The 21,301-nt window shown below is 35.3% G+C and overlaps 1 protein-coding gene across 12 annotated transcripts in view; it reads right to left on the bottom strand.

Annotated features, from left to right (window-relative positions):
* Positions 1–5,330: 5,330 nt before the first annotated feature.
* LOC125077872 (probable phospholipid-transporting ATPase IA) overlaps positions 5,331–21,301 on the bottom strand; it is an 86,630-nt gene continuing 70,659 nt past the window's right edge. For 4 of the 12 annotated variants that reach the window (XM_047689967.1, XM_047689970.1, XM_047689973.1 and 1 more), the window contains 17 exons: positions 21,107–21,280; positions 20,827–21,007; positions 20,397–20,746; positions 20,189–20,320; positions 19,849–20,007; positions 19,440–19,637; positions 19,205–19,363; positions 18,772–18,908; positions 18,474–18,594; positions 18,063–18,254; positions 17,602–17,720; positions 17,044–17,178; positions 15,887–15,985; positions 12,434–12,481; positions 9,450–9,490; positions 9,102–9,193; positions 5,331–8,621 (listed from right to left, as the gene is read on the bottom strand). In XM_047689967.1, coding sequence (XP_047545923.1) covers positions 8,400–8,621; positions 9,102–9,193; positions 9,450–9,490; positions 12,434–12,481; positions 15,887–15,985; positions 17,044–17,178; positions 17,602–17,720; positions 18,063–18,254; positions 18,474–18,594; positions 18,772–18,908; positions 19,205–19,363; positions 19,440–19,637; positions 19,849–20,007; positions 20,189–20,320; positions 20,397–20,746; positions 20,827–21,007; positions 21,107–21,280 — 2,559 coding nt within the window. In that variant the 3' untranslated portion in view covers positions 5,331–8,399. The other 8 variants (XM_047689969.1, XM_047689977.1, XM_047689975.1 and 5 more) reach the window with 8 other exon arrangements.

The following is a 21,301-nucleotide window of genomic DNA, read 5'->3' as shown; positions in this document are numbered from 1 at the left end:
GGCACTGAGCGCCGCTGTTCGTTGTTGGGGCGCGCCGGACGAGGCACGCCTCGCCTTACCTCACTGATAACGTGATAACGGCTGCACTGCGAAGCCTGCCTATGACGACATGGGAGCAGCTTACCTCATTTTATGGGATTGTTTGAAAAAAAGAAAAAAAAAGTTTTAGTTTATTTATCATTCATCTAATATTCTCGACAGTTGCGAGCGAAGCTGTTAATTAATTTGCTGTTTGTTAATTTCGTATTCAGTAGTTATAATAATAATTAATCGTTGTGACAAAATAGGAATTTCGTTACACTCAAGTATTTGTTTTACTTCCGATAACAAATATATTATTTCAGTACGATTGTATATATAAAAATATTATCCAGTAAATAATTTGTAATTTTATATATCATTCTATGTATGTTAATTTCGATACGTATCATTTTAGTTATAGTAACATCTTTTCATATTTTCTTTTGCTATTTTCGTTAGAATTGAGATGAATATAAATTTGAAAGAAAGTAAATGACATACACATGCGCTTAGTATGAATATATCAAATATGTAGGTATTGAGATATTTTCGAAGATTATATTGATTTTTTATTTGAGTTCGAATTCTATCGTATACTTACTTTAACCACATCAATGTTCAATCGGCACTTTTCCAGATTGACGCGAACTTTTTTATACTGTTATATGTATGATACACATCGGTGTCATTTTAATGTTTATATGTGTATACAAGAAGTCGGTTTATTTTAAACTAGCCGTTTCCGCGACTTCGCGCGCTATTGAGTTCAGTTTTAATGGTGGCATGCGCCAAGGGCTGCGATTCTAGATGGTAATTGCATATTCCAGCATTACTTTATTATTATTTTATATATAATTCTAAAATAAAAGACAAAAATTGTAAAAAAAAATATTTCGTTATATGTACCGTGCGTGCATGCATTGAGTAAATAGCGGTTATTTTAATATTTCAAACAGACGCTCCAATTTTATTATATGTGTATAAATAGAAGAGGTCTTCGCAAGATTTCTCGAAGTGATAGATATAGATTACTAGAGATGGGCCGAATGAATTTCAGTCAAAATAGTGCAAGTAGGTATTTTATTTTACGTTTTTCTTTAAGTTCTGTTCAGAAGCGATTTTCGGTTTTTCGGAAATTCGGTTAAATCGAATGTAAAACGAATTTCAGCCCATCCCTACTACATAAACATTAGGTGATAGATGTAAAGTTTATAAATGTCTCAAAAACGATCCTTAATCTCGTGGATGCTAAGTGCGTTAAGTGCTAAAATGTTCTATAAATATAATTTAATACGTCTATATCTTAATTTATCTCATTTGAACGCGTGTTAAAGGTTGATTTATTGATTATTATTTTTAGTTCTTAGTGGTCTGTATGGCCGCATCATCAATTTCAAAACAGTCGGAAAACTTAAAAAGAGATTATATTTTGTATCGTATTATTTGAAGAAAATTTTTTGGTCAAAATAATCCTTTTTTTTACCCGGTGTATGCTTTTTGGTACTACCTGTATGGGTAGATAGGTATATGTAGATCTGTTGACTCATGAAGGCGCCTCATTGTTGAAATTACTTATTTATGTAATATTAAATATAAACATAATTTGTATTTTTATGTTATTTTCGTTTTTATAGTAGTCACCTGACGTACACTAAGACATCTTATAAGCACAAAACTTAACCAATGTACGCTGATAATTTAGAATGGACGGACGCGCTTTCATTATTGAATAGATCTTTGTAATACCACAGACTCGACAATTATTCTACCACTAAACAGTAATAGTTAACAGCCATTCAATTTCAAGAGAATATTTCAAAGGCGAGTGAGTCAACGTTATTATTGACACAAAATATATAACATATTAGTAAAGACAGACAGACAGTATATATCTCTACTTTTTGGAGTGCAATTATCACATGCGAAGGTGAAATGCCATTATGTAAATTAATTAATCGATAGGTAAATAAAAATATTAGGAAAGCAATTTTTTAAGCAATAAAAAATTATTACTTCAACATGCTAGCTTGAATCGCCTAACTCGATTAGTTTCTGGCTAGACTTGACTAAGTACACAGCAGCCTGTACCGGTATGGTCGCATTGATGACATCGCTCTATTTCCACTGCTACTATAGGTACTCTACTTGCATTATTATTGGAAACTATAACGATTTAACCTATTCAATAAATTTTTGATAGGGAAACGAAAGGCAAAAACAACAACTAACATAGTTTTTGTAATAACAACATATATATTTATTTTTTATTATTCATCTTTTATATTCTTTCAACTCCGTTATATTTTACCGTCTTGTTGCTATAGCGACCCCGTCTTTTCTTTCCTGTTATCGGGTGTCATGGGCGACAATACCTTTTGCATAATTGTTAATGAGTAATGTTCGGAAAAGACTGGATCGGCTATTCAATTTCAAGGCTTGGCTTGGCTTGGCTTGGCTTGTTTTAGCCTATGGCGTTACAATAGTTTTTTTTTTTATAATCTTGTAGCATATCAACTAATTAAGTGGCATTTTTTAATACATTTATGAAATGACATTAGTTTTCGTGAATACTTTGGAGATGGTATAAAGAAGATAATTTTTCAGATTTTCAACTGTTTTTAAATTCATGTAGAATGAAATTGTTACTAAATATTCTTACTTTTGTAACAGATTCGATATGATTACGACGGCTAGCATATGAAAACTTAATTACGGTGTAAGTGGGGAGTCCTACAAGGCTCAAACTTAGAACCACTTTTTTGTTTGTTTTCTAACTCTAAAACTCTTATGTTGATCTTAAAATAACAAATTCAGTAATATAATATTACCTTTAAGAGAAACAAATCAAACGTGCTCGGTGGTTAAGCTACTTTTTGGCAGAATGAAGACGGTTCAAAATCATAACAATACTAAAGGTATTCTAATTTAAATATCACCATAACGGCTTTCATGAACATGAAAGGATGTCGTTATCACTAATGAGATTTATTATAACGTTTTGTGGTTTTGTTTTTTATTTAAATTGTGTTCATTGATTGTTAAGTATTGTCTATATATTATTATTGTATACAACATTAACAGCCTGTAAATTTCCAACTGTTGGGCTAAGGCCTCCTCTCCTTTTGAGGTTTCAGCATGTTCCACCATGCTGCTCCAATGCGGGTTTATTTTATACTAATAATAAATAATAATGTAAACATTATATCTAGTTGTCATCAAATTATTATGATTTTTTTATTCGTCTATAAGTAAGATCGCACAGTACATAGATTAAGTTTTTTTGTAAGCACAACGATTGAGTCTCTAATAAATTAATTAACAGAAAATAATTGTCATCTCTACATTGTTTTTGTAGGTATGCATTAAAATGAGTTAGTTGAGCACAGAGAAAATTGGAGGACTTTTATTCCAACTTTAACTACGGATTTATTTCGACGGGGTAATACTAGACACTAGATTTAATAATCGACCGAGGAGAAAAGATTATTCATCCGCAGACCTGCTATATTTGGTACGTATAACACTTTTGCAGGCATATAAATCGCTTCGCTCGATACTGATTGTATTAAGTATAATAATTGCTCGTATTCATAGCGTTCAATTAGTAGCATTCCAATGAAACTAATTATTTTAACATTTGCCATGGAAAATTTGTATCATTTTGTGGTCTTGTGAATCAATGGTGGTCGTTTGAAGCTGATCGATCTTACTCATCGTTGGTATGTAATTAATGTTTATCTTATGAACACTAAATGATTTGTGTTACGTACATCTCTATACACTCGAATTACTCATTATTACGTAACTTCGTTAAGACTTGCTTATACTTAGTAAAGTTCTCGTGGGGTTCGATTTCAATACGCGAATATCAGTCAGATATATTAAGTATGTTGAAAGTGAAAATTTCGAATTATATAACTATATTTCAACCGTTGATATATAATAGATCGTGTTGACTTAAAATGTGGAGTTGTTTTTGAGACGTGGACATATTAATAAGACTAAATAGAATAAAATTTTAGAAAACATGAAAGTTTTTCATGGGAAATCCTTTTTATATGCGATTACAACCAATAATTTGTATCTTTTGATTAAAAATATGGACATAATCATGACTAGGTTTTTTTAATCCATGAAAGAATGTGGGAAAATTATTTGACTATTGAAGTCGCTGCCAACAAGCTGTTTTTTAATAGGAATATATATTTTTCTCAAGCAGTTGGACGGCTAAATTTATTTTAAATTAGCTTTTTAAGAAAGGCTCGACTAGTATCAGACTTTAATGTTCAGATCTAAAATATCTTTGCCTTGCTTACAATAATAAAGTATGGGTAGTTATTTAACAACATAACATAACATAAACAGCCTGTAAAATTCCCACTACTGGGCTAAGGCCTCCTCTCCCTTTAAGGAGAAGGTATGGATCATATTTCACCACGCTGCTCCAATGCGGTTTGGTGGAATACACATGTGGCAGAATTTCGTTTAAATTAGACACATGCAGGTTTCCTCACGATGTTTTCCTTTACTGCCGAGCACGAGATGAATTATAAACACAAATAATGCACATGAAAATTCAGTGATGCCTGACAAAGATGCACGCGTTCTAACTACTGGGCCATCTCGGCTCATAGTTTTTTTTATTTAACAATTAATGGAAAATAAACTGAACCTTAATTTTCGTCTAAAATTATTCAAATATTAAAGCAATTTGTATTTTTTTTTTAAGTTTATAATTGAGGCATGCAAGATTCCTCGATGATTTCTTTTTTTTAATTGTTTAAGCTAGCGTAAAATCACTAATGAATTCTCGATATATTCACTCACCTTAACGTTATTAAAACTATTATCAGCGTTTGGTTGAGTGACACTCGTGCTTACAATTTTATGTCTTAGTGTGCGTGAGCCGACTAAGAGTAGGTAAAGACAGTATGATACTACAAATTAGGTAATATTTATTTTATTAAGACTCGGATAATTTAACGTTCAAGGGCGCGCCATCGTTATTAAAAGATCTATAATACTGATTATTGATTAATTCAAAAAGGCACTTTTAAGAAAATAATACAGAGTAAAAGTTAAAATGTGCAGATTTAAAGGGATCTTCGTCATAAACTGATTACAAGCTGGTGAAGCGCAGATTCAGCTAAAAATATAATAATTATTTACTTAGACATACAAAAAATATGACATAAATTAATAGGTATACATTTCATTAGCAAACTTTTTGTTATTATCTTTTATTAATCATCAATAATTATTTTAACTTATATCAAGTAGGTTTAGTAGGTGTGTATAGTAAAACACAATTTAAAGAACGAGAACAAATCATATATTTCAGTTACATTCACATCTTTGCTTATATTATAAAAGACCAAACTCGGAACTATCTGTCAATCAATATTAACCCTTACAGCTTCATTTATCGTTATCGGAGTCACGACTAAAGTCATGTAGCAAACGGTCCCTTTGGTCCCACGTGGCTAGATATTAGTTACAAAGGTAGATTTAGGACCACGTTAATGATGCAGCTATTTATTTTAAATATTTTGCAATAACATTTATCGCACACATATAAAACCAACGGACATTAATTTGACGGAAAAAATTTGGTCACTGAAATTTTATATTCAAAATCACTGGTAAGTAATTATGCTGCAATTTTTGGAAGCAGATTTTTCTGTTTAGAATACTAGCGTATATATTTTTAACGCCCATTTATTTTAATATAAGTTGGAACGAAAATTTAATTCAAGGTATTTGTTTATTATCAGAATCCGAATAATATTAATTATGTTTAATAATATTATCTTAAATTGAATACTTTTTAATAGCTTTCATTGTCAAATTTTACTTAAATAATCAATTGGTATATTATGTTTGTTTGACCAAATTAAGATATAATTATTACGGGTCCAAATATCGCGACTGTTATGGCAAAGTTTGTTTTGTTTAATAAAATTGTGGTTATGACATTTCCATGACACGTAGGTCCGAGCTCCGCCTCAAACTTAGACGAGTTAACAGTTAACAATAATAAACTGTTAGAGGTATATGTGATAAATATCAGTAACACATCTTACAAAAACCCGCTAGCAGTCGACATTTGTAAAGACTCTGAAAGATTTACTTCATCAGTTATATCACAATAATTCAGTAGAAGATAATCGACGCGTTCATGAACTGCTCGCTCAAAAACTTTTCACTTTCAATTCGAAGGGGGATTTTGGGGTTGTTCGAGAGAGAGCAGTCCGAACCGAATCGATTTACAATTTTTAATAAAATATATAATAGCTTCAGTGATAGTTTGAGGAAAAAAAGTAAAGCTGATTTTTTATTTTGGGACAGAATTGTAAGGGCAAAACGGAATTATTGAATTTTAGGTGCTGATGATTCGAAGAAATATAAATTCGTGCTTTTAGATCTTGCTTAAGCGCTTATTGTAATTAAATTCTTTATACGATTTAACGATAACAATATAATGAATTAATCGAATTAATTATAATATGATTTTACCATTCGATTATAATGATTATTCTCCATGTATTCCAATGGTATCGATAAATGCCTTCAAATGACAGAAATTTTGTAAAAAAAAACATCCTTATTCAGATTTATTTTTTTACATATTTTATGATTTATACACAGAACTAGATATACACTTCTAGTAATAATTTGAGACAGGTTAGAGTTCTTGTCTCGTGAGTCTACGTGACAGCATACAAAACTTTAACGTGCTTTAAGAAAATATCAATTAACTACTTATTAAGAACAAGGAAGAAATGAATAAGGTAAGATAATAATGGAGGATGTTCCTAAAACGTTTGTGTCCTTTTCTACTTAAAAGAATGACATATGAAAGACTCAATGAATGATTACAAAATTCGAATCTGAAGGCGGTGACACTGCCCTGAAGTTTTTGAGACACTGAATAAAATCAGATTAACTAATTTGATTTAATCTAACGAAGTCGAAGAACATGTTGATGACATTGTATTCATAATCTGGAGGTGATTAAGCTTATCTAAATGTCATAATAGGCAAATGCAAATGAGATTTATCAAATTAAGGCCTCGAATACTACACATACCTACTGAAACGCATTTAAGTAGAAGAGAGTTGGAATTATTCATTAATCGGAAATGAAATGCCACATTACCCACTAAATATCGAATCGAATATATCCTCACAGCATACACATAAGTTAATTTCAATATACTCCTTACAATATGGCTCAAGTCCCGCTGAGTCACAATTTTCTTTATTAAAATTCAAATTCGTTACACTAAGGTATACTGTTCATAGCTTTGGCGTAAATACGTGCTAAGTGTAGCACGACTAATTTATTGAATGAAAATTTAATTTTATTTTATTCAACCCATAATCTTTCCGTGTATAAAAGTATGTCGTGATAAATAATTTAAACTCCGAGATCAGACAAATGCTTATAACGAAAGATATTCATTTATTAGAAAGAACGACATTTTTTGTATTATTTTTAAATCGACAGAGAACTATCTCAGGACGAGACATTTAATTTAATACTGAATACTAAAATTAATTTCGTAAACAAGAATACAATTGCTAACATCGATAATTATACTGGACACCTATAAGCTTTTATTTATAATTAAATTTGAAGCGTTAGCTAAACATAATGAGGTAACAATAACTTATAACATTACCTCCCCTTGGCGTTAGTTGGGTAATAGTAGAGAATCAATAAGTTACTTTTGTACTAAAATCGAGACATTACTTAAATGTTACACTTAATAATATACTAATATTTTTTATTATAACTTCGTTAATCTTTGGTCATAATAATAAAAAAAAGGAAAATATTACATTTGATTTAGGATTAAATGTTATATAGAATAATAAGCTAATAACGGCTTTACGTGTAAACGTAGTTTAACGGGTATTCAGTTATACAATTATATTTCAATTTCTTTCATCGTTGATTTGAGATTTGACAGAAAAAGACAACGTTTTTTAACTGTTCGTTTCTTATACATCATGTAAAGGTAAAGCCGTTAATTATTAAAGAGATTTCATTTTTTTATGTTAATTTAATTAACAGAAAATTATGAATAAAAACTTAATTTAAAAGATAAACTAGTATGAAAATAGTTATAGACCGTTTACGGCTCACATGATTTGAGAAGACGATTTATGTCGAAAAATATATAACAAAAAAATTAATAAATATCAAACAATATACAAACTTAACGACGCCCGCTGGTAAAACATCTCATAACATATTAAGATCATTACTCTGATTCCCAATTACAGTGATCACTACACATATATTTTGTATGTATACACTTAAGTAGATACTATGACATGCGCATGTACGGCCCGCGGGGGGCGCTAAAGCTTTAAAAAAATGTATATTTAAAATTCATTAAAATGTGACGAAAATATTTAATTTTACTTTGTACGTCGTAACGACGATCGAGAAGTACATCATGCACTCGGCGGCGGCGGGGCGGGGCGTCGGTCAGCTCAGGAGCGCGGCCGCGGCCGGCTCGTGTCGTACGCGCGGATGACGTCCGCCTGCGACACGCTCGCGCCCTCCTCTTGAGAGAACGCAAATCCATCTGTGCACACAATGTCACTATTATGATCAGTATTTGCTTTCATTTCTCAATTATTAAAATGTGACTCATTCGGCTATGAATTTACTAGATCATCTTTCGAATGGCAATAAGTCATTGTCGTGTAAAAATACAAAGGGAAGGAAATTAGTACTAAAATAAGTATAAAAAGAGCCAATGAGCCACTTATTGGAACCGTTACCCAAGCTTACAATTGTTTGCTACTATGGTTGGAAAATGTTCATATTTAAAAGACGATTACTAAATTATAAAAAGATAAAATTATTGAGTTTTTAAACGAAACGATACCAACCATTTCATCGCGTTCCGCTCGTCTAGCGAAGTGGACTAGATTTATAAAAAAATTCAAAAGAATTTGTAATTCGTTTGACGCCTGTGCAAACACACAATCAAAGTGTACTACGGAAGCGGTCGTTCGAGAAGTTCCCGGCGGCCAGTGTGTGTGTGTGGTGCGGTACTCACGCGACAGCTCGAGCTCAGTGGCGGCGCGCGCGGCGGAGCGGCGTCCGAACACGCTGCGCACGTTCTGTAGCAGCCGCGCGGTCTCCGTGAGGCTGCCATACAGAGCTGCGTCACTACTGAACGTACGCGGCAACCCCTCACCCCGTCGGGAACGACCGACGCTCCCGATTCTAATACCCATCGTGTCGCTCGGAACCGAAGGAAGGTTATCTCTTTCGGTAGCGATCGAGAACGCAGAACGAAGACTAGCGAGGTGTTTTCATTCGATCTACAAGCGTGTTAAGCGAGAGGAAAGCGAGAGCGGGATGGTAGCGGGTTAGCGCCATGCGAAGCCATGCTTATACTCACACTGCGCCAGCCTGGCCACGGCGAGCCGGGCGTCCGCCGCGCTACGGGAACAACCACCGTTAGTTAGCACAGTCATGCCGGACCATCCGTGACCGTCGCGAGTCAGACTCGCAAGTGGTAGAAAATATTCGAACGAGCTCTTCGACACATGTGTGAAAACATTAAGTTCTACTCCTGTTATAATATATAAAAAGATTATTTATTTAAAACTTTTACTCAAAATAGTTTCCCTTTAAAACAAAGCATTTTAAATTATATCTGTCGATTCGTATACGAATATTTTCTATCACATGCATAAATTTGGACATAGAAGAAACTCTATAATAGACAAACCAATTGAAATTCAACATTTTATTTAACATAGATATTAGTTACAACTATATGTAAAACGTTTTCTTATTGATAAATTATCATATATTCAGAAATAACAATTCAATACAACACAAATTCATAAATTTTCGAAATCAATTTCATCTCAATTTCATAGTATCGGCTACAATTCCACAATATTTTTGTTAAATGCAATCAATGTAAATAATGAATTTAATGTAATGGAACAAAATAAAATGAATAGAACATATTTCAGTGCTCATACTTCTACATAGTGATTACGTAAACTTTGATAATGTTTTGTATACGAATAAGATTTAAAGTGTTTCATCGAAACATTAGTGCAACAAAAGAAAAGAAATGAAAGAAGCACAATTAAAGATAGGAAGATTGACACGTGTATGTAGGACAATCAAACAGATCGAATCATTACAAAAATCCTAGGACGATTTCAAAGGATCGGATATTAAGAATCCAAGAATGATTATCGCAATCCTTCGAACTATTTTTTGGATGATTTCGAAAATCTGTCTTATATTTAGAATGACCATCGCTTTATGAGCATGGAATGGCTGAATGACATTTGTTCGTTTATTTCATTCCATGTTAACAATAAACTCTTAAATTTGCCAATAGCGTTAGTAGCTGCTCTAAGCGAACTGGGTTTTTTGTAATGATGCAAAAAATAAATCAAAATTGTATAAACCTTCCCATAATTCCAAATATTGAATCATTTGCATCCGTCATAGGCTTTTTGCAATGACCAGATCAGTCCGATTATCCCACGACATACATATATACAGCACTATATGTACATTTGTTTGTTCGTATACTACATATTATAATACAATTTGGAAGAACGATTTACGGATTATGTCATATCATATCTTATTTTAGATCATTTAAGTCAATCAGCATTTGATGCTTTGCTTAAATATTTCAAATATTACATTGATGTAAATGTTAACAATGAACTTGCAATATTTTGGGAAAATTTTCTTTTCGTTTTAAGAAACAATAACTTTAATTACTAACGTCAATATATGACAATAATTTTGTTAATAATATAATATATAGGAAATATTTACTGAAAATTTTCGATAAATATTGCAAATTTCTCTTTTATAAAGGTTTTTATTCGTATATTAAAATTTACTTATCAACAGTAACTGTTACTTTTAGTTATGAATCACACTTAATTTACAAAATAATAAATATAATTTCGTTAACGAAATTAAAGACACGCGTACAAAAATATAAATGCTAGCGTACTAAAAATAAGTACAATATCTAATTTAATACAAAATTCTTCTATGGATCACAATGCTCTATGATTACTAACAGCCTTTCAAAGACGGAATATTTTATTTTACATCGAATCGATCGGATACATGTACAAGATATCTTATGACACTTTCTAAACTATACTTAGTAAATGATTTAAAAATGAGGTAAGTTTATATTAGGCCATTCGAATAACACGATGCTGTAATCAATTAATCATGCATATGACGCTCGGAATAATTTCATGTTATATAACAATAAAACTGTGTCATGGAGTACTAAGAACGGTTTCCAACATATTTACACATGAGCAGGCTAAGTTTATTGTGATTTGCATGCATGTACATACCACTTGCTTTAAGCAAAAATACATTATAATTGTCAATGAGACTATGCTATTCTAATGAAATATATGCATAGATAAATATTAATGCACAATCGTTCTGTATATTTAAGTTATTGTTTCATAGCTTGGGATCTTTCGTTAAACTAATCTAAAACCCCTTAATAATCATTTGGTAAATGGAAAACGACAGCGACGAATCTTAACTAAATGATAATTAAATATTTTTTAGTACATGTATCTGATCGTTATTATACACTAACCGATTGTAATAACAAGATAACAATCTACTCTGAATCGGCATCATTTGCAACTATTAAAAATTTTCAAGTTAAAATATTGTTTATATATAAATAGTAACGAAACTTTTAAGACAACAAATTGTAGTACTTATATGAAGACAGTAATGTATAAAAAATATTTTATATTTTAATATATCTAGTTTCTAATGTTGCAGATTCAAAATTACTGAGCAATTAGAACAGCGCCATATTTAAGCAGGGAATAACTACAAGTAGCGTCTGTATGTTTTAAATAAATATTTTATCTGTATCGCACCTTAGCAATTATGTTCGGATAACAACAATGGAATATAAAAAGTATAATTTTGTATAAAATTTCTTAGCGCTAATTTATACATATCGAAATAAATTATACGTCAACAATAATAAAAAATCACAAACTCTACTATTGTCTAATTTAGGAAAATCCTAGCGACACCAAAGTAAACTCAGAACGCCGTGTTAAAATAGGAATTAGCTTAAGAAGAATCCGTTTTAGGGAGCGCCCATACAATAGAAATCACCGTTTAGATTGTTTTCACATTCTTCGATACGATATCTGGGTGCCGTTCTTGCTTCTAGTAATAATAATAAGCTTGTCAAGTTGTGTCAATTTAGTATTCAGAAAAAAAAACTGAACGAAGTATGTAAAGCGTAAAGCAGATATATGACCACCGTCTATAGAAATCCGATATCGTATCGAACAATGCGTAAACCATCCCAGCGAATTCGTACATATTCGTTACCTTTTAAAGGTTGTCATTCCTCTCACATAGCATATGAGGTACGTCCAACTTGCAATAAAAAAAAACTGCCAACATTAGTATTATATTCGTTTAAGACTAATATCTCAATATTAAAATATCACGAGACATCGCTTCGAATAGATCGATTCGCGAATCGGGGGGAATGTAAGAGTACAATCAGTTAAATGCTTTACAAATACTCTCACAGAGGAACATTCGATAATATAAATTTAGCATCAGTTCTACTATTAACGGTCGCCCACGTAGGCGCAGTCTCGTCTCCGGAGACCCGGACCGCGCGTCTACATCGCGGAGGTTAGATATGTAAAGTGACGTGTCGCGTGTCGGCCGGGTGTCAGACGACGTGCGAGAGGCGCGCGCGGGGCGGGCGGCGCGGCGCGGGGCAGGCGGGCGGCGCCAGCGAGGCGAGCGGCGGCGGGTCGGCGGGCGCCACGCAGCGCCGGCGTCGCGCGCGGCCCCTGCGCGCCACAACACAGTCAGCCGCGCACAGCCGTGCGTCGGCGCCCCGCCGGCGGCGACGGGCCGCTCCGTATCGTCGGAACGTATGGGTAACGATTTTTCAAAGGAAGGGATATTCGAATACCAGGAGGATCACTATCATTTATCTAATATTATATTAAAGAAGCCAATATTGTGCATTTTAGTATTTTACTATCCACACCGCGCAACAAACGAATAGTAATTAAATCGGTATAGAGGGAATACGTAAGCGAAATAGATTTTATGCTGAAAAACTAGTCTGCATTATTATTTATCTACGTAATTTTTAAATCTACAGTCGCGTTGTGGTTTAATACTAATGAGTATATTGACGGAGAGGAACGTCATGCGGTTACGTCGCGGGCGGGGCGCCAGTGCGGGGAGGTGCGGGCAACCAAACGGAATAACTCAACATATACATACTATACACCGATATGCGTGCACACTACACTCGTACGTGACATGACAAACTGTCTATGGATTTTCAACATATTAATATATAAAAATAAATCTATATGATGTGTAATAAATCTATATATGTAATATAAATTACAAAGTAATATATACGAAAGGTAAAAAATAATAACATGTCGAATAACACTCGGAATGTATTTTGGATCTATTATTTACTATTTAATTTTTATTATTTAATGTTATTAATGGAGTCCCAATTCTAAAAGAGCAAAACGGGTTCAATTTCATGTATATATTGAAATTTACAATAAACATATTTTGATACCAATGTCAGTGTCTAAAAGGAGTCTATTTGAGCGACAAAAATAATAATGGGTGTTCGAGAGGCGTAAAGGACGTGCGATATCAGATATTGTGTACTCAAGAAAGGATATTTTCTTTTTGGTCTCAATACATCCAAAAATAAGGATAGGTAAACCTCAGTATTGACCAATTGAAATTTTTAATAAAAATGAAAGAATATCACGGTGATTTATTCCGGTAAGTTTAAGTGCACTATAACATCTAACTATAATACGTATTTGCATTATAATATAATAATAGAGGTTTTCCTTGATATGTCAATGAAGAACGACATTAGCTAAGCAATACGGGACAATAATATTTGGAGATACCAGACAAACAAATATTAATGACAATATTTTACAATAAATTCAGGGCAGCGTTGAGGGGTAATTTACACGTACTTAAATTATTGTATTGTATTATAGTATGTATTACTCCGCTCCAATCAATAACAATATATATTTGTAATCGTCTGTCTTTGTATCCTTCCACGCGGAACAATTTAAACATATTTTTTACGTTATCTGTGCAATTGTATTGAAAATCCATAGATATTGCTTATACGACATTGATTACAACATTTAATATAAATAAAATAAATACTACTTTATGTAATATACAACATGACTGATTGGACGACAGACGTATTGAAATAATTTAGTGCATTATTATGTATACGATCATTTTCGAATAAAATAAAATTATTTTGAATATATATAACAATAAAACATTAATATTTTACTAAATATTTAATAAAATATAATAATTTCCAACATTATTGTGAGAGAAATGCAATATTGTAAAAGGTACCTATCCCTTGTATTAATGACGATAAATTGAATTTTCATTCTATCGCTTTCGACATTAGATTTGATTGGATATTGCCTACGCTCGTCCTTAAAATATGTTGTTAGTGCTAGTGCTTTATTCAAACACAGCATTTTTGCTGTGTATCCGAGTTGTTTTTGAAATTAATATGCTGGCAACAATTTTAAAAAGTCACAGCTAAATAACGTAATTAATTACTACGAAGAACTCCAGCTTCGCACACCTTAGCACTGTTTTATGAGTGTGTGTCAAAATTAATCGCGACTTTGAATACGTCATTCGTCCGACCAATCATTCTCTATATTTATTATACTGTGAACAGAAAATATGTATGTGCAGTTAAAGTGCAATTATTATATGTGTATTATATACTAAAATAATATAAATATATAAACTGTAATCGACAGTTGTTAGATTTATTTATTCATATATTATATTACTTTAGAAAGTGGCGTGCAAAGTTAACATAGCATAAAAATATACTATAATATACATACAAAATGTTAAGGCAATGTCCATAGACTATCTAGAGTGTATATATTTATGTTGCACGCCACTGTTGAATTTATTTAATTGAAAAAGTGAAATGAGTATTATTTAATGAGGTTTGGTTACATAAACGCCTATTATTTACACAATTTACATAAACATACATATATTATAATATAATTGTTAATCACAAGTGTAAGTTAGCACATTGAAATATGCAAAATTAGGAACACAACACAGAGTGGCAGTCTCATGAGATATATACATATATTAAGTACATAATCTTTCAAATTTTATATAAATTGCAGATATAATATGATATAAAATATTTAGAAACAACAAGAATTCATAAATAATATTTGCGCAAAAATTTATCACAAATAGTATTTAGCAAAATAGAATATACTATAATTGTTGTTCCTCAGTAATATTTTTTTAATAATTTGATCTGTTTTATTATTTATAACCGGCCAGTCACATAATTATCATTATCATTATGAAACTAAATGCATAAACATATATGTATGCTACAGTCTAATGAGAAATTTAATTAATAAAACTATTTTGATGCAACCATTTTTAACTATCAAATAGTCTTCTAAAAAGACTATAATAGACTATGTAGAGTAGCAAAATTACTGAAAACTAAACTTATGTCGCAAAACATAAATAAATATTATAAATTTTGTTTATTAACGAAAACTTATATTTATTAATTGTATCCTTTTTTTTCATTTACTGCATAATAGCTTAAAGTTTCTCTTAATCGAACTCTATGAAAAGAGAAAAAAATTAAACCGTGTTAAGTATATGTAACATATTATGTGACCGGCCGGCGGTGCGATGGCAAGTGAAGTGGTAGGTGTGGGTACTCACGAGTGTCGCGGGTGTGCGAGCAGTGCGGCGGGGTCGCGCTTCTTGATCTCGCTCTCCCGAACCGCCTCCGTCATCGTCTTGAACGCCGAGTTATGTACACTGGAACGAATTTCAACCTTATTACTGTACTATGCGACCTTATGAGTGCCGGTTAATTTGGTCTATTTTAAATATTTCGGTTTAAAATAAAATAATACTACTCCTTGTGTTAATATAGGATAGAAAATGACATCGTCTCTATACGCCTCTCGCTCGCACATTGTCGTTTTCTATAGTCACGCGCGTCCGTAAAGAGTATGTATAGTGACGTATGGGTCACATCTTGAACAATATGAAATTAGCTCATGAACTGAGCTAATTTCATATTGTTCAAGAAGGAAGGAAAGGAAGGAAGTTTTTGTACATGGAAGACGTACAAAAATCAATCTACCCTGCGATTAACAACCAACGGTATTATAATTTATGCGTTTAATATTTTATACTTTAAGAAGAAGAAAGATCTGTTGCAGTATCAAAGAATAATTAAATTGTAATATACATACTTTATGTAAATCACTACAAATGAAGAAATAATATGCTTACTTATATACATAATAACGAGCTAACCAATACACTAATTTTATTCTATTTAAAAATATAACAATCAAATCCACATACAAATTTGCAGAACACAAAATTTAAACAATATGAAGGGTTTTTTAAATTTTTATTTATAAATTCAGGAACATTTCGATAACTAATTGCATAGTTGATCATTCCAAATACTAAATTACCTATAATTTTACCGTACGTACTACAAAATTCAAAATACTACTTAATAAACATTACTTTTACTCGTATCAAAAAGTCACTTGTATTGTGTTTAAATAACTTCCGATTTAGAGTTGGGGAGAGGACACATGCAGCGGATACGGAAGGGCTCGCTCTCTGGGCACCTCTGTCTTCCGAAACCGAGACTTTGAGCGACGCTGTAATCATTGTTGATAAGTCACGTAGGGTATTATTTTAAGCTTATCATTCGTTATAGTCGACTCAAGGATTCAAAATTACAAATTTGTACTTCGTATGGGAATATCTGTGTGAAATATTTGGGACGGGAATTTGAGATATGACTATGACATATGTAGGCGAGTAAGCGGTTACAGCGGAATACTCACACGGTGATGACCAGGTCGGGCAGCAGAGTGGCGACGGGCACCAGCAGCAAGCCGAACCAGAAGACGAGCGAGCTGAACACCATGCGGTCCATACCGCGCATCACCGCGCCGATCACCACGACCGGGTACAGGTTGCTGTCGGAGGTGATGACACTTATATTAAACGTACGCTCATCCATTTATTGTTACCATTTCGACATCATTTGTTTAGAAGTATATAAACAAAATTGTCCTTAAATTAAAATTATATTATATTCATAACTACGGTGAGAAAATAAGTTAATGTGGTGTTTAGAAATGGTAGATTTTATTGGGTATTGCTTATAATTATATTTACAGTGATGTATAGTTTTAAAGATAACTTTTGTTTTTTATATTTTAAAGATGTTCCATTCCAGTATGTACATTTATGATGTATTTTTTGTAAGCCTTTAAAGAAAAACATATGTACTATTTCTCATACATTTTTCGGTACAAATTACCTTGTTTATGTCGGAAACTGCATAGAAGGAATAAGGAGTAAAGAAATAAACGGAACAGACTACTTAGTGGACGCACCTGTATACTAGTATGAAGAGGAACCACAGAGCCAGCGAACCCCAAATGGAGACGTGCGTGACCCACGTCCACGAGTGCGTCGCCAGCCCCGCCTTCAGGCATACCGTCGCTACCACGAACTGCAATCAAAGCCGTCACGAATTATGTATTTATTATACTATTAGTTAGTTTAAACACGAATAAAAAGCCTCCTAGCGTTAAGTTGTTGCCAACGCCCATAGGAGGGGATCGGTGGCACTGAAAATGAAGTTGTCACTCTTTACGAACTGCAAATGCGCTGCCGAGCTTAGGATTTAAAAAGTAATATACCTTTTGCTTTTTATTACACTGGCTAACTTATCCTTTACACCAACTTTCTTTAACATCAATATTTTATCGTAAAAATGTAATCCTTAATCGACACGCTGACCGACCTACAACCACCTACTGACCGCTGTAATAGAGTCGAAAACGGTACTCACGGTGTAGACGAAGTTGCCAAGCACGAGATACCCGCCATCTTTGCCACTGGACCACAACACGTGGTGGCTGGTGAGCAGCACCGGTAGCCAGAACAGCAGGACAGAGTGCAACAGCGCGTTCACCGCCCACACCCAGAACACGCGAACGTTGAACAGCAGGCCCTGCTGCGACGGGATGTACAGCACCGGGTGCTGGGCAGGGGAAGGGGGGAAAGCGTTCGTCAGTTGGTTTACTTATCCTGGTCGGAAACATTGCATCACTGGCTGTTTTCTTAAAGAACTATTTAGATAAGCGTCTTACATGTTTCGGTTCTCTCATTAGTTGTTATAATAGCGTTAAAATTAATTTAATTATCTATGATTTAAGTTTTCATTAACAAAAAAATGCACAAAAAATATACAGCTACTCACCCTAAGCATGATTTCAGGCGAGCAAATCTTGTCAAAAAGTCCTATAGCGAATGGAGGTAGCGCCGTGAATATCACATTGTAGAACCCGATTGTCCACCTCTCGAATAGAATTTGACCAGACCTTTAGAAGTTTAGTAGTAGTTTAGTTACAGTTATCATTTTGATTGAGACTTATATTATTCATAATATATAATAATTTAAAAAAAGTTGTCTTTTTTAGCAACCGATTAATCTTTTAGACTTTTTCGTTTGTGTCCAGACGTCAATTTCGTATTATATAATTAAGTGCGAAACTAACCAAGCTGAATAGATGGCGAACCAAAGCTCGATGACGTAGAGACAGATGTTTTTGTAAAATGAGTACAGAATGAGTTTGCTGATACGCGAGTAGTTCCACGCTCCATGTACCAACAGCAGCCGCACCAGAAATCGGAACTGAGGATAATTAACAATTTTTAATAACTTCTATTATGAACGTTTGTGAACGTTGTATCTCAGCAAATGTTCAAAACTTTTTTTTTTCAAGTTTCAAAACAATCGTCAGTGCACGTTTCTTTGCTAAAAGGTAAATATATAATATTATAGTATAATATTAACGACTTCATAGATATGATGATCTCGGGAATTAAACGATCGTCTTCATAAAGACAATGTAATGCTTCTTTGCTGAACAAAGACATTTCAATACACTATCTCACTTTGCTGATTGGCGCCCGTCGACGTGCGAGTACCTGTGCGATGCTGTAGTCGGAGGCGCAGACGGCCTGCAGCCCCTCGACGCCGGAGATGCCCACCCCCACGGAGGCGCGCTGTATCATGGCCACGTCGTTGGCTCCGTCGCCGATCGCCAGCGTCACGGCGCCCGTCGCTCGGGACACCATCTCTACGACCTAGTTAGGAGAACGATTACTTTTAAAACTGGCTCGTCTTCGGCTACCTTGTCAGTTAGACATTTTCGTTAGTCACCTCTGCTTTTTGTATGGGCGACACTCTGCAGCACACGACTACTTTACAGGACACGCAGAGGTCGATGAAGTCTTTCTTCAAGTCGCAGCCCATCGCGTACTTGAGCGTCTGGCCGTCGATAACGAGCGCCACCTCGTTTTCCTTCCGAAGGTTTTCACCAAAGTCTGTCAAGTGACGCGACAGACTCTCTCGCGTCGCCTGCAGTAAATAAGTACAAATAAACAACTAACAACATGCAGAAATTGTAGAACACTTATTATAACAGTGTTTTTGTCGAAATAATTACTCAGTTTCCGACCCGATTCGGTTTTGTCTATAATGAGACATCGCGGGTATGGGTAGTTAAGAAAACAGTAATAGAGTTCATATAAAATCTCTGGCCGTCACAATGAATACAAGGGGAGCGTACGTCGAGGCTCTCCTCGTTGAGCAGCAGCAGCGGCATGGCGGAGTGCAGCAGGCGCGCCGAGTGCGCCACGTTGATGGCCGTCTCCTGCTTGTCGCCCGTCAGCACCCACACGTGGATGTTGGCCTTCAGCAGCGCCGCGATCGCCTCCGGGACGCCGTCCTGCGGACCACCGCGTTAGCGTGGGATTCTCATACCATACACGATCCGTCGATAGGTAGTAAAATGCATGAATAATATAGTAATACGTGGGTCAATTGTAGCGGGGATTGGTACATGGTACGAGTATAACATTTAATCAGCTCCCAAATATAAATAGATTCAAATTAGTACAGCGCATCACCTGCAGTTTGTCCTCGATGGCGGTGGCGCCGAGCAGCCGCAGATTGTTCTCAATGAGTAGCGCCGCTTCTTCGATTTTTTGTTCTCGATCGTGTATCGCCACGCTCGCCTTGTGATACATATTCGACCAGTCCTGAGCGAAATTAGAAATAAGTATAAAATGTAACAAAATGTAACCAACGATAATACTCGGGGCTCGTTTCGTTCACCTCGTAGACGCGCTCGGGCACGTCGGCCACGGCGTAGACCAGCGTGCGCAGCCCCTCGGACGCGAAGTGCTCGAGGTGCGCCAGAGTGGCCTCCGCGTAGGGCGCGGCGCGCGGGCCGCCCGCCAGGCGCGGGTAGATGACGGAGTCGGCGCCCTTGCAGTACAGCTTGATCTCGCCCGTGGGCGTGCGCACGAGCACGGACATGCGCTTGCGCGCCGACGTGAAGGCGAGCACGTGCAGCACGGCGAACGTGAGCGAGCGGCCGCGCGCGCGCACCGTCACGGCGGTCGGCGTGCGCGTCTCGAAGGCCCAGCCCCACGCCGCCGCGCCGCTCACCAGCGCGCGCTCGTCTGCGGATCGCACGCTCTGTTCGTTTCTAGGGCCCTCGGGATCGACGCGGGAGCCGCCCGGGACGAGACGGAGCACTCACCGGGGGACGCTGCGTGGTAGTTGATGCCGCCGTCGATCGGCTCGGGTATGACGGTGTGGCAGACGGCCAGCATGGTGAGGAACTCGGTGATGACGGGCGCGCTGGGATGGCCGCTGTTCAGGTTCTGGTAGAGTAGTGTGTCCTCGAGGCGCTCGTCCGGGCTCGGTTTGTTGTAGATCACCTGTGAATTATTATTTTGAGGACGTATTTTATAAACATCATATTCCGGTATGCATATGATAATATATATATAATCCCTCAAAAGGCCACGGAGTATCACCTCGGCAATGGAGCATTTGCGGAATTCCATAATGTTGCAGGTTAGCGTGCCGGTCTTGTCGCTGAACACGTAGCGCACCATGCCCAGCTCCTCGTTGAGGTTGGAGGTGCGCGCCAGTGCCGGCGTGTCCGTCTGCTCGTGGTACATCTCGCCATCCATCGCTATGAACTTGGCCTGTATATATCAACAAATTTT

This window comes from Vanessa atalanta, chromosome 4 (assembly GCF_905147765.1).
Source record: "Vanessa atalanta chromosome 4, ilVanAtal1.2, whole genome shotgun sequence".
NCBI lineage: Eukaryota > Metazoa > Arthropoda > Insecta > Lepidoptera > Nymphalidae > Vanessa > Vanessa atalanta.
This window is presented reverse-complemented; position numbering and strand designations above follow the sequence as displayed.